The sequence below is a fragment of the Mytilus trossulus genome, chromosome 5 (assembly GCF_036588685.1).
Source record: "Mytilus trossulus isolate FHL-02 chromosome 5, PNRI_Mtr1.1.1.hap1, whole genome shotgun sequence".
NCBI lineage: Eukaryota > Metazoa > Mollusca > Bivalvia > Mytilida > Mytilidae > Mytilus > Mytilus trossulus.
Window position 1 is genome coordinate 9,466,466 of NC_086377.1, and position 16,801 is coordinate 9,483,266.

Consider the following 16,801-nt stretch of genomic DNA (forward strand, 5'->3'; position numbering starts at 1 on the left):
GAAAGGGGTTTGAGTGAGTAAGGACTTGTTAGATAAGGATGTAAATTTTATGACTTTTGATGACTTTAAAAAAGAAAAGAAAATTAAAACTAATATTTTTAAATATCAAGGCCTAATTTCTGCAATAAGAAAGTATTCAAAAGTCTAGAATAATTTATAAGCCCCAATGACTGAGAGAGAGAAAATGGTCCCTGATTGCCCTCAGTTTTTATTTGTTCCCAGACATGTATAATATTTGAAAGTCAAATCCTAAACATACATGTGAACCCAAATGGCCATTAATTCTCAATACCAACCGCGATTGGAAAAATATCTATATGATGCCCTTTCATATTTCCAAGAATTCAAAATTGCAGTGGTTTCAATACAGATTAATACTTCGAATTGTAGGCATGACTAAAATACCTGGACTCCTTTATTGTCGTAACAAATCTACAGACACCACATATAGTATATATATTTTATATCATATCAGTCTATGTCTTATAATCATATTCTGCAATGTACCAAACTATTACAACTGTGTCTATCAAATATATTACATATCTTCTGATTACTGTATTTAACTATTGAACATAAAAGAGTATATAACTTATATAATGTTCATTTGAAAATAAAACGAAATTAAAAAAATAGTTATGGCGATTTGTGTCATATGAACATTTACAAATTGGTTGTTCTACCAAAATGGTTTAGCTGTGTATCTTGTTGATATATATATATATATATATTTGTTAAACACTTAATGATTAAATGATTACTATAATAAACTCTATGTGAAAAGAAATATCAGCTACAAGTTATTTCTAATTATAAATTGTATACATCGAACTGTGTATTTTCTAAATAATTTTGGTTCGAATCAAAGTGCGATTTTTAAATAACTTGGCCATTTAACAAAACATTTATTGCTACAGGTTATTGTAAATTTTACCTGTGAATTTTGTTTACAACTATTAAAGTTTTACTGACGCAGTTAATTCAAGTATGTTTTTTACTTTTTTACTTTATTGTTGAGTTTGTTCTCTTATTAATACATCTACTATTACAATTAAATGCAGTTAAAGTTAAATATCACATTAACAACAGTTCAACTATTTAAACCAGTAATTCCTGTTTGCGATACAAAACAGTTCAAAGATTTAATTGGCTTATTCAATGGATTTTAAATCTACAAATATCCTTTGATTTCATATGCATGACTTGGACTAATGGAAATTTTAGTAGGTCTCATTAAATGATTAATCATTAACATGAAAGTATAAACACAATCTTAAACATTCCAATTTCTCCTGTTATAAAAGACAATTACAGGAGCTTTGGAAGATACTTTTTTGAGATAAGCTATATTTCTCTCAATATTGACAAAAAATATGAGTAAATTTAATGCAGCATTCTTGGTCCAACTACTCATTGTTCAAAAGAGTGGATGAATTTAACGCCAACATATTACTTTTACTATACCACGGCCTTCATATTTTGATTACGTTGGAAGCAGCAGCTTCATATCAGAACAAAGTCAATTAAAACAGGAGCCAACGCAATATTCAAGTGAGCACACACAGTGTTGATAAGCTTGTATATGATGAACTACGTGTCCCAATAAACCTTCAAACTGTTGATTTTTAAGATAATACGTTTCCGTTTCCTCATCCATGTCATGAGTCTGCATTTAATATTATAGTAATGCCTTTTTTTACAAGACATTGCGGGACGTAATTTACTTAAGGAATGACTGTACTAATATATATATTTTATATATTTATATGGATAATTCGAATCAGTTTAACAGATTTTCAGACTATGCTAGTTACTGTGTATAACGAAAGATGTGTGATCTTTCCACGTTTCCGGTAGATGTTTTATTCAGTTTGATATTTAGTAAGGACTAATATCACCTGAGAATATCACAGCTGTCCCAAATCGCAAATCCATTAACATTGAACATATATTGAGCGGATACGGTTTGATTAAATTGTAGAACAGTTTCATTTAAATCTTTATCTTGATTATACATATAAAATTTAAAAAAAAGCAGGACTCGTGAATATAATAAAACTTTTGCTGTATAAATTATCTGTTTTTGAAATAAATCTTTTTATGATTTCGTACACACCTGGCTAACGATTTAATATTTCCTACAGTGTGATAAGTCTATCTATACATACTGCAGTTATAATAATATAATTATACTTGTAATTGTTTATATATGTTTCAGACCATATGAGTATTTGGACCGTACGCGTACGGTCCAGACCGTATACGTATACTCGTACAGTCCGACCATACGCGTACGGTCGGACCGTATGGGTATACGCGTACGGTCCATCTGACCATACATGTTCTGGGATCATATTGGTTAAATTCAAACAAACAGTTTATCAGTCTTATTTTTATACATTTATCTATATAAAGTGTTATCATTACAATTAAATGGGTAAAGTGAATAAGCAAACATTTGAAATTAAATATTTCTTTAATTGTATATCAGTGAATTCTATATTGTTACTCTGACCCAAGGTTACACTTGCTTTTACAAAGGACATTAAATTTTTAAAATTTACATGTTGTGTTCATGCATGTTCCTTTGCGTTCTCATATTTTTGCAAATTTCATAAATATTCGGAAACAATTGTCCTCCCACATTATGTTTACTTCCGATAAGTTCAATTTTAATTACCATACTTGGCTGCAATTGATGATTAGATACAGGAAATTAATAGATTACAAGCGTATATTTAAAAAACATTAGTTAGAATATTTGGTTTTTATGTCAATAACTGTTGAACTTTTACTATTAATTTGAGACATAAGTTGATCTGTCATATACATTTATATCTAATATATTTGACTAATTTCTTAATATTCTTGAAAAAGTACGCATACGGTCCAAACCGTACGCGTACGGTCCTAATACTCATACGGTCTGGAACATATACATTATGTTTACATCAGTTTATCATAAAGCCAGGTCAATGACCAAATACATTAATAAAGCCGTACCATAGCCCATTAGTCAACACAATGAAGTCTTTATATAAAATATTCAAATGATATCCTAATTATAACTTGAAGTGTTTCATTTAAATACACGACATACATATATAACCGATATTGATTTAAATGTAGAACATTGTAGTCATTGGTTATATACATTACCTGTGTATTATACATTCAACATGATAAGTGACAAAATGGCACAGGCAGCATCTAAAACTTGTGATATATGTGTTAGTGCCTCTGGATCTCATTACTGTTTAGAGTGTGAACAGTACTTTTGTGACAATTGTAAAGGCTTTCATAAACGACAGAGAGGGACAAAGAACCACCAGTTTCAATCTTCCTTTGATGTTTTACCGGAAGTTAAATCAAAATGTAAAGACCACGACGAAGACGTAAGTTTTGTATGTAATACCTGTAACGTAGCGGTATGTAGCAGTTGTGTGACTGGCAGTCATTTAGGGCACGCCTTTTCCAAACTTCTCGACAGCATATCACAGCTGAAGGAGACGAATACAACAGACCTGCGTAGTAAGGTACATGAGGCAACCCAAAACATGAAGCAGCTAGAAAGAGGTCTGAAGGCATTTGATGTGAAGGTGGAAGGAATAGTCAAAGCTATTAAAGAAGAAGGTACAAAGATAAAGGCTATGGTTGATAAATGTATCTCAGAGAAGATTGCATCGGTCAAGGATCAATCACGGAAGGAAAGAGACAAATTAACAAAGCTATTGGAAGAAACTCAAATGGATTTGAAGGCAGGACGTGACTTAGACAAGAAGAAACAAGAACTAAACAAGACACGAAACGATGGAAAATTGTTGCAGTCATTACAGAAGCTTACAGACGACATCGCAAAGCTGACGGTAAAGCCTAAACCTGAATTTCCTAGGATACAGTATACTGCTAAGTCCGCAACAGATAACGACATTAAACAGCTGTTTGGTAACTACATAATCAGGTAATTCTACTAAAAAAAAGAGAATTATGTATTTGTAATACATGCTTTGATATACCAATACCATCTTAAAGAGACACGTATTTTTGCAAAATCAAAATTATGTTGTTGTTTTTCAATTATCAACTTATGTCTCGATATAATATGACAGACGAGATAACTCATGAAATACATATATGTGTTCATCACAAATGTATTGTTTAATATTATGGATTCACAATGTGCTCCAGTAGATAAATGCGGGGTCTATGTCAGTGTACAGTTTAGGTTGTATTGATGCATGTACATTTACCTATCTCGACAATACGTAAACATATGTAGAAATGCAAAAATAAAATGGAGAATGGAAATGGGGAATGTGTCAAAAAGACAACAACCCGACCATAGAACAGACAACAACAGAAGGACACCAACAGGTCTTCAATATAGCGAATACTTGCTTCCAAACTAGTACAGATATAACTGTTTTTCTCGTTATTTAAATACGAGTATGTTATTCTAATTGCATGCATTTTATGTAATATTATAAAAGAAATAAAGACAAAAGAAATATACCGCTTTACAATAGGAATATATCGATTAAACTGAGAAAAAAATCCGAACTAAACTGAGGGAAATACACATTAACTACAAGTGGAAAGCAACAGAACAACATTAACGCTATACTGCTACAAAAACAAACGCCAAAATACAAAGAAAATTACTATTTGTTCACAACTGCTATACTCCTGACACTTGACAGAACATTTCATGAAAAAAAAAATAAAAAAAAAATTCTGTTTATCTTTTATCAGTGAAATGCGTACACAACAAATCATGAACAAAGAAAGAGAATTGCCTTCATTCAAGAGGTAGGGAAATATTTGTGTATATTGAACAGTTTTAAAGTTACATATTTGGCAATATAAACTTGTTATTAAATCTTTGAGTGAATTACATATTATCTTCTTGCATACCTCGCCATTTGACGTTTCAACGGTTCCGATTAAGTTTGTATTATATATTATGTACACCAGTTTACCGTTTAGTTTTATTTTCGATAAATCAATTAAAATGTCTCTCTACTTTTTTCCACTACGCACGTTAGAACACACTGTATTGAACCCGATTGCATTTAAGTAGATAAATCTTCCTATGATATACAAACACATACTAGTAGCATCAATTATATTCAATATAGTTTAGATTTTGTTAATATTAATTATCGTAAATATACTGCTTGTTAAAATGTGCTGCCTGTCTAGTTGAAATATTTAAAACCTCTTAATACTTATATAATATAACCAAATATAAAAGACATTCATCAAAGTTATTTGGAGTTTTGAGGCACGTTGTACATAGTATAATCAGAAGTCATCATGTTTACAACAACATAAGGAAGTCATACTGTTTTGTTAAGTGTAGATTGTCCTTTTGTAAATAGTATTTTATGTCATATTTTTTCTCAAACGGAAATGTTCTCTTTGTGATGTTTTCACCTCTTTTTAACATAAAAATCATTATTGATTCACACAGTTATTCGCAATCGACTGTCATTGAAGAGTTCAACCAATTCAGCATTCACATTCACAATCGACTGTTGATGCACGGGTAAACGACTGCAGGAGTCACATTGACAGACGACTGTAGATTAAAAAGTTAACGAATCCAGTAGTCACTTTCATAATCGACTTTTGTTGACGAAGTATAGGATTTTATCAGTCACATTCCCGAAATGCATATGGAATTAGTACAAGGAGTTTCAATTGTATAGTATACTCGAGAACTGTCAGTCATTACAAAATGATTGGAGTAATCGTATATAGTTCTTCAACAAGTTAAAACAAGATTATCTTTTAATAAATATTTCGTCTTTTCATTCAGTTTGTTATTGTCTGTAGGAAAGAAAGGCAAAAAGAAGGACAAGTATATGCAAATCAGGATTAATTCTACATGGATTCGGAATATAAAAAAGAATGACGTTAATGTATTGTGTCCTTGTTAGTGTAAACTCTGATATTGTTTTGGTGATGTCATCCGATTTTGTTTAAAGAAATGTCATACATCAATAAGACCATTACAGCTAAATAAAAGTCGAAAATAATTATAAGGTTTGTCAAAAATTAGGCACGCTACGTAACAACAACCCCCACTTACAACAAATGGTGAATTGTGATACTCTTCGTGGGTAAACAGTTTCAGTTCTACACGGAACCATACGAAACTTTTCTGAATTTAAGCAATAATTTCCCGGAAAAAGAAATGTATTTCAGTTTGGGTGTGAGCTGATTTATTTTCTTATATATTATTATTTCAATTAATTCAAGATTTATTAACTTGGTTTCTGACTCTTGTATATATTTCAAATGCTTTTTGATATTTTTGCACTGGTTATGTGTGTACCAGTTAGTAATAGCTTGTTGGATTTTAATATCATCTTCAAATAGAGTAAATTTTAAGTCAATCAATTGTATTGCTCATTATAGTGATTACAAACAGGATGTGAAACAAAAGGAGCAGGGTACATACCTGTATAGATGTTACAAGTGTGGGTAAGTTCATTATAATTGTTTTTATGCACATGACACAAAGTTTTATATCTATATCATGTGGCGTATCAAATGTATGATTCCCAAGTGTCAATGAAGTGCATAATAACTTGGGTTTTTTTTTCTCACAAAATGAAACTCTTGTCATTTGTTATTGGCTTACGCCTAACAGATGTTTGCACTGTTTAAGAAATCAATAAGAAATATTGATGAACAAACCAATAAGAGTGAAACAAGCAGCATTGACTTGTAAATACAGGTATTGAGCAACATAGGTTCGCCTGCGTCAACAGTGATGTAAATGAATGTATAATAATATTACTAGACGGCATGTTTTGGTACTCATATTTAATCACTCATAGGGCGCATTTGGTGGTTTTCTGTTTACAAAACTTCGATTTTTTCGTAAAACTAAGGATTTTCCTACCCCAGGAGAAGTTTACCTAAGCCGTATTTGGCACAACTTTTTGGAATTTTGGGTCCTCAATGCTCTTGAACTTTGTATTTGTTTGGCTTTTTAACTATTTTGATCTGAGCGTCACTGATGAGTCTTATGTAGACGAAACGCGCGTCTTGCGTGTTAAATAATAATCCTGGTACTTTTGATATCTATTTGATTCTTAATCCTTCACGGGTATTGTTCATGATATGCATAATATGGAGAAATTCATTTTTTAATCAGTTAAGTAGTGGTCTGGAGCTAGCATGCATGTCAGTAACTGCTAATAGTCTTTGTTGATATATGCATCATTGCCTTTTTGCATAGGTTTTTAAGTTACCTTTTCTGACTTCAGACTGTTTTAAACTGAGTTAAGCGCACGAGGTTTGGCTAGACATAAAACCAAGTGATACACACCAATCGTTCTGAAAATGTCCTGTTCAAAGTCAGGAATATTGAAATTGTTTTCAAATAGTTCGGTTCTATGTATGTTGCATTGACCTTTGTTTTTATTACAATTCAGTGTTTCTGTTGTTCAACTGTGACTTCATATAATTGGTGTGTTTCTCTCGACTTTAGGTTTGTAACCGGGATTTGTTTTCTCTCAAAATATTTATGACGTTGAACTGCAATAAACTACTTTTGCCGTTATTGGTACTATGTAGATAACTGTGTGTTTGTTTTGTCGACGTTGATCAGACGGTTGCACCTCTCCAAACTCAGGAGCCTCTGAGCCTTTGTTAGTCTTTTTCAAATTTAATTTGAGTTAATTTATGTGTTTTGGGGTTTGATATGACGTCAATGGAACTAAGTTAGTACACTTTATTTTGTAAAGATGCCAGTTAAAGCCCTGCAGGACTATCTCGTTGTGTTTATGACCCATAGGTTGTCTTACATTTTCTCTGCTTTTTGTCGGGTTGTTGTCTTTTACACACATTTATATTTCCATTCTCAATTTTACTTCGTAGTCTATTTGTAACGGGATACATATATGGTGCGAGGACAATTGCGAAAGGTCAAACAATACAATACTCATTTCTTCAATATTGCAGTTTTGTTTGGATAAAATTAAAAAAAAAATATAGAAGAGCTTAACCAAAATCCTCAACAATGAACGACAAAGAATATTTGTACATTGAAATGTATTACAAACTACACGACATTTGCCATTTTCGTCGGCTATGTTTCAGATATTTAAGACGCTGAAACGGCATAATGTAGATGACATAAAGCTCTAAACGGAGCAAAAAGGAGTAGGTCCGGTAAGGGCTGATTTTGACCTCAAATTGCAGGTTCATCTTACGAATGATTTCTGACACTTTTTTAAACACTAAAGTGTCTATTTTAATTGATTCGATTGTTTTTTTGTAAAAGATAGATTTTAACTGATTTAGTCATTTACAACGCTGAAAGTGGTCGCATTCGTGTTTATCCTCAACCTTTATATATGTTATGAATTATCGTCCAATACAACTTATATTTCAATATTATGAATGAACACGAATGCGGCCAGTTGCATTTAAGACGGAAACCATCGAAAATTTAACTAAAATGCTAAAATTGTGAAGATTTCAGTAATTTAGCATGACTTTATGATGCTAGTACACAACATATGTGCATTTTATTGTAAAAAAACAGCCCAAATTTAGGTAGCAGAAGCATTTTGCATTCTTATAAATAGCTAAAAGATAACATTTTCACAATTTTGTAAAACTGCTTTATTTTGGGGTCAAAAAGGGGTCATACTGAACCAACTCCTTGATGAGTTTAGACGATTTACGTTTGTATTAAATTTCAGACAGTTATATTTGCTGACTCAATTATCAGTTTTGAGTCATTAGTTGACTGATGCAGAAAGGTGTATGCCGCCAATGTTATCATGATAATGTAATATTCATACATGGTTATCTCACGATACAATTCAACAATAGGTGGTAAAATAAAGTAAACTTTCCTAAATTTATAGAAACTTTTAATATTGCGTCGGAAATGTTTTCTGGATAAACAGCAACTTATCTATCAGTATTTTTGTTTAGAATGTGTAACTGATATTATTGATATGTTTCATCTTTCAGAAAGGAAGAGAGATCTGATTTGTAAGTATGATCTACGTCTATTGTAAAAGACAAATATTAAAAATTCGCAATTCGTCAAATTGTTCCAAAAATAAGCTTACAATAGATTGTGACACGACGATGGCTAGGTCTAAGTGTTCTTTGTTTTTTTTATCAAGCTTGTTGTTTGGCTTTTTTTAATTTTTTTCTTTGCTATGGTGTATGTTTTTTTGGTTTTATGATTTTCGAATGCCCATTGTATTAGGTTTAAAACATATTTCGAGAAAATAAACATTTAACTTCTATTATACTGTAATCGAAAACAAGTCCCATTAATAATACGATTAATAGGTTCAGCTAGTTATAACACAAAGTTAAATCCATCATTTTCTACATAAGTGAATGCTTGTATCAAAAACGGGGCGAAAGATACCAGAGTGACAGTCAAACTTATATATCTATAATAAACTGGGAACCACATGGCTTAGAAATATAAAAAGAAACAAGGACAACAAAAAACAATCATTGTTTATACTATAGAGATACAAAGAAACACATATGAAACAAAACAATCATGTTGATGTACTAACGTTGTGAGATTAATTGCACATATATAAATACCATGTTTTACAAATTAAAAATTATAAATGTACAAAGCGCCAAATCACACAACTTTTACATTGCAATAACTGGCATCATTATATCTTATTGACTATACTTTTCAAAAATATGACAAAAACAAACTGTCATCTACAAATTTTCTCCTTTCACATTACTATTTATTCCTATAATTATATTGGAGACAACTTAATTCTTTTCTAAATGGTATGCTGTATGTAATGGTTATTTATTTGATTGTTTCAGGCGGTAAGTGTCAAGTAGCATACAGATAAGTAATTTACACTTATATAATATGCACTTTAAAATGTGATAACATGTATATAAAGGTGTTAGAAGAGTTGCAAAGTTAAACAATAAACATACCATTGTAAGAGAGAAATTTTCTCAGTACCGCTGTTCGAAAGTCGTATATCGAATGAGAGAAAACAAGTAGGTGTCACGTAGAAAACAGATAAGTATAGCGTATAACGGTATATGTAGGTCATTATATAAAGATATCTGTACCAATTAGTTAAGTAATAGTGAACATTAGATAAACCATTAAAATGATGTATGATAGACATGAGCATAGCTCTAAAATTAGAAATCATTAACATAACTATTAGGCAAGATGAGAAAACAAAATCTAACTCATAGTAATGACTTTACTTTTGACTTATCTGACAGAACACTCAATAGTCTCGTTATGTCTACAAAAGAGGCGGGAGATACCAAGAGACATTCAAACGCTTAACGTTATAATTTAGAACCCAGAACGACAAAAGGACAATCAAATGAATACAAAAAAACACACAATAATATGATTATATCGACCTGACGTCATTTTTTTTTTGGTTTCTTAACAAATTATAAATGTGCAAAGCGCAAAATCACACAACTGTTACTTTTCAATAACTGGCATCATTATATTTTATTGACTATACTTTTCAAAAATATGACAAAAACAAACTGTAATCTACAAGTTTTCTCCTATCACATTACAATTTATTCAATTAATGTATTGAAGATAACTTAATTCGTTGTTAATTGTATGCTGTATTATATGGTTATTTATTTGATTATTTCAGTAGGTAAGTTTCAAGTAGCAAACAGATAAGTATAACGTGCACTTCAAAATGAATTAATTTGTATATAACGGTATTAGTAGAGTTGCAAAGTTAAACAAAGAACATAACACTTAAGTGAGAAATATTCTAAATACCGCTGTTCGAAAGTCGTATATCGAATGAGAGAACACAAGTAGGTGTCACGTAGAAAACAGACAGGTATAGCGTATTATTGTGTATGTAGGTCATTATATAAAGGTATGTGTACCAATTAGTTAAGTACTAGTGAACATTAAATAAACCATTAAAATGATGTATGGAAGACGCGAGCATAGCTTTAAAATGTGAAATCATCAACATAACTATGAGGCAAGATGAGAAAACAAAATATAACTCATACTAATGACTTTACTATTGAATTATCTGACAGAACACTCGATAGTCTCAAAGTATTGTATTTTTTTTGCATTACTTTTTTAATAAAATCCAAAGACGATTTTTGATTTTGCCTGAATGATTTGCTGTTCACTATAATAATTAGTTTGACTGATTTTTGTTCAGCGTGTTAGTGTCAAGTAACAAACAGAAAAATATAATTAAATATACTGTAGTTCATTATATAAAGAGAATAATACAAGTGTGTGAAGTTAAACAATAAGCCTGCTTATAATATGATATATGATAGCCGTGCGGTGTGTCTACCAAAGAATCAGAAGATACCATGAGACATTCAAATGCATTACGTAATTGTACCAGGAACGACAAAAATACAATCAAATGATTACAAAATACAACAATCAGGATTGTGTTGTTTTCTATATATCTACATTACATAAAGTGTTATAAGTGTAGTAAAGTTAAACAATAAACATACCATATTTATAATATAAGTAAGACTCGTTCCGTCTAATAAAATGGCGAAAGATATCAAAGAGAGATTCAACAGCATTGGTCGGATATAAACTTGCACCGCCATGGCTAAATCCTAGTGAGACATACAGATATCTGTACAACAGTGTACAAAACAAAACGTAATCTGATGTCATTTACTGTCTTCTAGATTCACCTTCATTGAAAATACAAAATCAAAAATGAGTAAAACTTATGACATATAATAACCAAAACTGTTGAAGTTATTTGGCATCATTACTTAATATCAATTAAATATATGATTGTCCTTTAAATTACCGATTCTCACCAGATAGTGACGTTCGAAGACATGATATCCTGCTCAGCCCTGTCATAGAACTAATTATCTCCTTTGTATTAGTCAATCAGGAGTATAATAGAAGAAACTGTGATTTAACAAAATGTTTTTTTTTCTATATTTTTATTTCGTATTCAACTAATTCCATTAAAGTTGGTTAATTCATTGCAGAATTGCATGCTGTAATTTATAATTATATTTTTTTGTTTTTTTAACCACTTGAAAGTTTTAAGTAGAAAACAGATAAGTATAGCGTACATGTACATAGACACTTTATAATGTAAGGTTTTTGATGCAATGGTAGTAGTAACATAGTTAAGAAAAACACTTAAATGCTGTATCTCAGAAGCAAATTGCGAAAGATCATATAGAGACATTGAAAAATATTAGTAAAATGTAAACTAAACAAATACCATGGCAAAAGTATAAAGAGACAAACAACAGTTAAAAAAAACCAAAAAGACAGGGTAATTTTAGGGACGATGAAAGCCAATACAGTTTTAAATGAAAATAGAGAACATACACAAAACTGGTTGAACTATCACTAGGACAACTTTTTCTTGAGGATGTTAGATAAGAGTCTAGGGTTAACGTTTGTTACATATCAGATAATTTGTAAAACCTTCATAGGATTTTCTAAAAAAAACCTTGGCAGAAGATATTTATGATTCAGAAATCAGGTTTTTAATATATATTTTCATTTTCAGTCTTTTTCTTATAGATGGTTTTGAATTAATTTAGTTTTACTTGAAATATTTGTAAACCTGCATTGATTTTTATGAAACTTAATCCATAAATACACTCATCATAGATAGTTATTTAAACTTTGCTTATCAGATAGTCTTTGTTGTTAGTGTTGTATCGTTTTATCGTAAATAATCCATTTCTAAATTTTTTTTTCTCGCCAATTAACAATGATTAATATAATACAGAGTGACGTAATTGATAAAAGTAAGAACTCGTTTGGCTCGGTACTTATACATCTCGTCAATGTGTTTGTATTGGCTTTCATTTTTTTGGTGATTTGTTTTGTATATGTGACTCTTTGTATTTCTTTTGTGCTTATAACGTGACTCTGTACTTTAAAAGATCCCGTCAGTATGATATTTGTCTATAATATGTCATTATGATATATTTCTATTATGAATTACTATATACGTTGAACCACAAACGTCAAAATCAATCAATGGCGTAGTGGAATTGACAATTTTTGGATTCTCATAAATTCTATGTATAACTTTTGAACTAGTTTGAATCTCGGTCTATTTCTGTAATTTATTCTTACATACTTTTGATTTTTTAACTCTGTATGCGTACATTGCCTATGAAAAAATTTTAAAATTGTTTGTATGCACATTGAACAACAAATTTATGTGACGTATATAATTTTTCTAACGTCAGACACTCAAATCAATCCATGTGTTCTTAGACAGTAGATGTTATTGTGTCCTGTTAAATTGTTCCCTTTAAAAAGTTTTGGATTCTCATATATTCTATGTATAATTTTTGGACTAGTTTGAATCTCGGTCTATTTCTGTAATTTATTCTTACATACTTTTGATTTTTTAACCCTGTATGCGTACATTGCCTATGTAAATTTTAAAATTGTTTGTATGCACATTGAACGACAAATTTATGTGACGTATATAATTTTTCTGACGTTGGACACTCAAGTAGATCCATGTGTTCGTGGATAGGCTGTTGTGTCCTGTTAAATTGTTCCTTTTAAAAGTTTTGGATTCTCATAAATTCTATGTATAACTTTTGGACTAGTTTGATTTCTGTAATTTATTCTTACATACTTTTGATTTTTTAACCCTGTCTGCGCTCATTGCCTATGTAAAATTTAAAATTGTTTATAATCCAGGTACTTTTGATAACTATTGTATGCACATTGAACGACAAATTTATGTGACGTATATAATTTTTCTGACGTCAGACACTCAAATCAATCCATGTGTTCGTAGATAGTAGATGTTGTTGTCTCCTGTTAAATTGTTATACGATGATGACTGATGTTCCCATATTTTGACTATTTTATTGATTGTGACTGTTTATTTAACGCATCATGTAAATGTAACGGAATTTGATGAGACTGTGAGAGGGTTAGCGCTATAGAACCAGGTTTAATCCACCATTTTCTACATTTGAAAATGCCTGTACCAAGTCAGGAATATGACAGTTCTTGTCCATTCGTTTTTGATACGTTTTGTTTTTTATTTTGCCATGTGATTATGGACTTTCCAAATTGATTTTCCTCTGAGTTCAGTATTTTTGTGATTTTACTTTTTTGTATTGGTTTTTTCTAACATGATTGTTAAATAATTAACAACTGGATACCATAGAATAAAAAACATACAGAAGTATTTTGTTAACATGATTGTTATAATTTCCTAATATATAATCAATCCTGAGGTTTCAATATTCATTTACAATTATTATGGGAGAAATATATTCATTTTTATCATTTAATTTGCTTTTTATTTGTATATTATTTTATTTTTTTGTGATAGCCCTCACATTTAGGAAACTACAGTATCTTCTAAATATGATTAACATTTCAAGACAAAATGCTGAACTTAATATGCACAAGTAAAACGTTGTATCTGATGTTTTTAGATGAGTATTTCCCCTTTCGTTGTTCTCTCAAATTATTCATCAGATTTTAATTGAATTTATAATTCTTTTTTCAGGGCCTTGTAAGTACCAACCATATAAGTATGTTGTGATAAGTTTAAACAAAATGAAAAATAAAAGAGCATGTGATATTGAAAATTGTATCTGATATTTATTTTTATTAAATGGGAAAATATATTAAAAAAAAGTTCGTCCCTCTTGTATCCTTTAGTTTATGTTATAAGTGTATAGTGTACGTATACACATTCATCGTACTGTTTGGTTCTAAAATGATACAACCCATTTTAAGGAGCCACGTTATATATTATATGAGAATTGATATGGCATTTTGATGTAGCAACATTTTTGTTACATTATTTAAAACATTATGTTATACAGTAAATCTTGCATCTTGTGTTTCATTTTGCAACTTCATATAGTATGTTATTTTAATTCACAATTGTCGATTTGTACTTATTTATCTTTGATTATAATTAACCTACGTCAACTTGTTTAAGGATGAAAACACCAAAGTGTCTTTCGAAAATCTTGGTGTATAAAAAACAAAAATCACATAAATTATGCAATTCATAATAGAAGTTGTTTGATGTAATGTTGTTATTAAAATAGCAAGGCAATACAATACACATACCCTTTAAATAATGTCACACAGACGTGCGTTACGACTACAAAAGAGTCGGAAGATTTAGAGTATCGTTAAAATGGTATAACCAGAAATGTTTTAAGCCAATGACATATGATAACCGGAACAGTTGAAATATTAGACCATAAAAAAAAATAAGCAAAACAAGTTTACTCAACCTCAGTTCAACTTTACTTTTGTGTGGTGCAACCTTAGTTCTCAAATGATTCCTAAATCTATAAAGCCATGCTTGATTTATAAACTGATTCAATAATCTGACTTCAAAATAATCTACTATCACAACTACCTATGGTATTATTCTATTGTCGTTGTTATCTCTCATTGCTAAATTGTATGCTGTTTTCTGTGGTTATATTTCTATAAGTTGTCCCTCAAATTAGTGTCAAGTTAGGCAAACAAATAGGTATGGACATTAGTAATTTATAATATAAGGTTTTGTTAAAATGGTAGTAGTAGACTATTAGATTATTAAAAAATCATATCAACTTAAAATGACAACATTACACGACAGGGCTTCAATAAATAAATCGAAGAAAAATAGGACAGAGAAACAAACGAATAATAGCCATCAAAGGGTACCAGGTTAGAAATAAATGTATACGTCAGACGTGCGTTACGTCCTCACAAAAACTATGCTCAGATGAAAAAAGTTTGAAAGCCAAAACAAGTACAGAGTACAAGAGCGATAAACGGTTTGAACAGTCATTTACCTTTTGAGGGGAGATAGTCATATTAACAACTTGGTTTGTCATTTTGTTTTATATTTAAGCATCGTTTAAGTAGCGACAATATTCACACAGTTTCATCTAATCAACAAACAAGCAATTTAAAGCAATATTTAAAAATTAGCAAATTGATAACTAATGTTTTGAGAAGATGTTTTATGTGTATCTGGATTTTGTAAAGTTTTTCCTTAGATTTCAAACTTTTTTTATATTTTTCAGTTATATGTAAGTGTTATGTAACAGATAAGTATATAGTGATAAGTTTACCAAACAAAAAGAATGAATAGACATCATATAGCGAATTGTGGGTGATGTTTTAAAGAATGGGAAAATATAAGCCAGTTCCAAAAAAAAAGCATTCTTATATAAATGTTATAAGAAGCCAGGCGATATTTTGAATTCTGTTTTTTTTTTAAGAATAATATCAGATAGTGATGATTACACATATTCCATAATTTTCTCCAATACTTATGTATTGTGACTTATATTAGAACGTTCATATCTTAAGCTTTAAATCCAATGAATATCTTATGTTTCATCATTAAAAAATTATACATTTATTTTAACTGTTGAACCAATTAACGCAAAGTTCAATAAGGATGTCCGAGCGACATGTTTTATATAAGTAAGTTTTTTTTTCTCATTGTAGATGTTCATGTGGCGGGTAAGTACTGCAGATAAAACATACATTCCATAATGCTCTTCGATGACTTTAAGTTCATGGTATGAATTCGTCATACAACGACGTAGAGATTAAAGTATTTATTTAGTTTATCAATTAAATTAAATATGACATGCGTATTATTGTTTTATTCTTCCATTTAGCAAATGATAGGCATTACTTAATGTTATTATGAGTATGTGCCTATCACAAGTGAACAGCCTGTAATTCACATATTTGTTTTTTCGTTTTGAACAAAAATTAGGCCGTTAGTCTCTTGTT

The 16,801-nt window shown here is 30.2% G+C and overlaps 1 protein-coding gene across 1 annotated transcript; it reads left to right on the forward strand.

Annotated features, from left to right (window-relative positions):
• The first annotated feature begins 3,194 nt into the window (after positions 1-3,194).
• Positions 3,195-3,965, forward strand: LOC134717570 (E3 ubiquitin-protein ligase TRIM71-like). Its single transcript, XM_063580062.1, has one exon. It carries the CDS (start codon positions 3,195-3,197, stop codon positions 3,963-3,965), a length of 771 nt encoding a protein of 256 aa, XP_063436132.1.
• The last annotated feature ends 12,836 nt before the right edge of the window (positions 3,966-16,801 follow it).

Bases quoted from the DNA above. Each gene is read 5' to 3' on its own strand.
- LOC134717570 (XM_063580062.1), top strand. From the start codon at position 3,195: ATGGCACAGGCAGCATCTAAAACTTGTGATATATGTGTTAGTGCCTCT.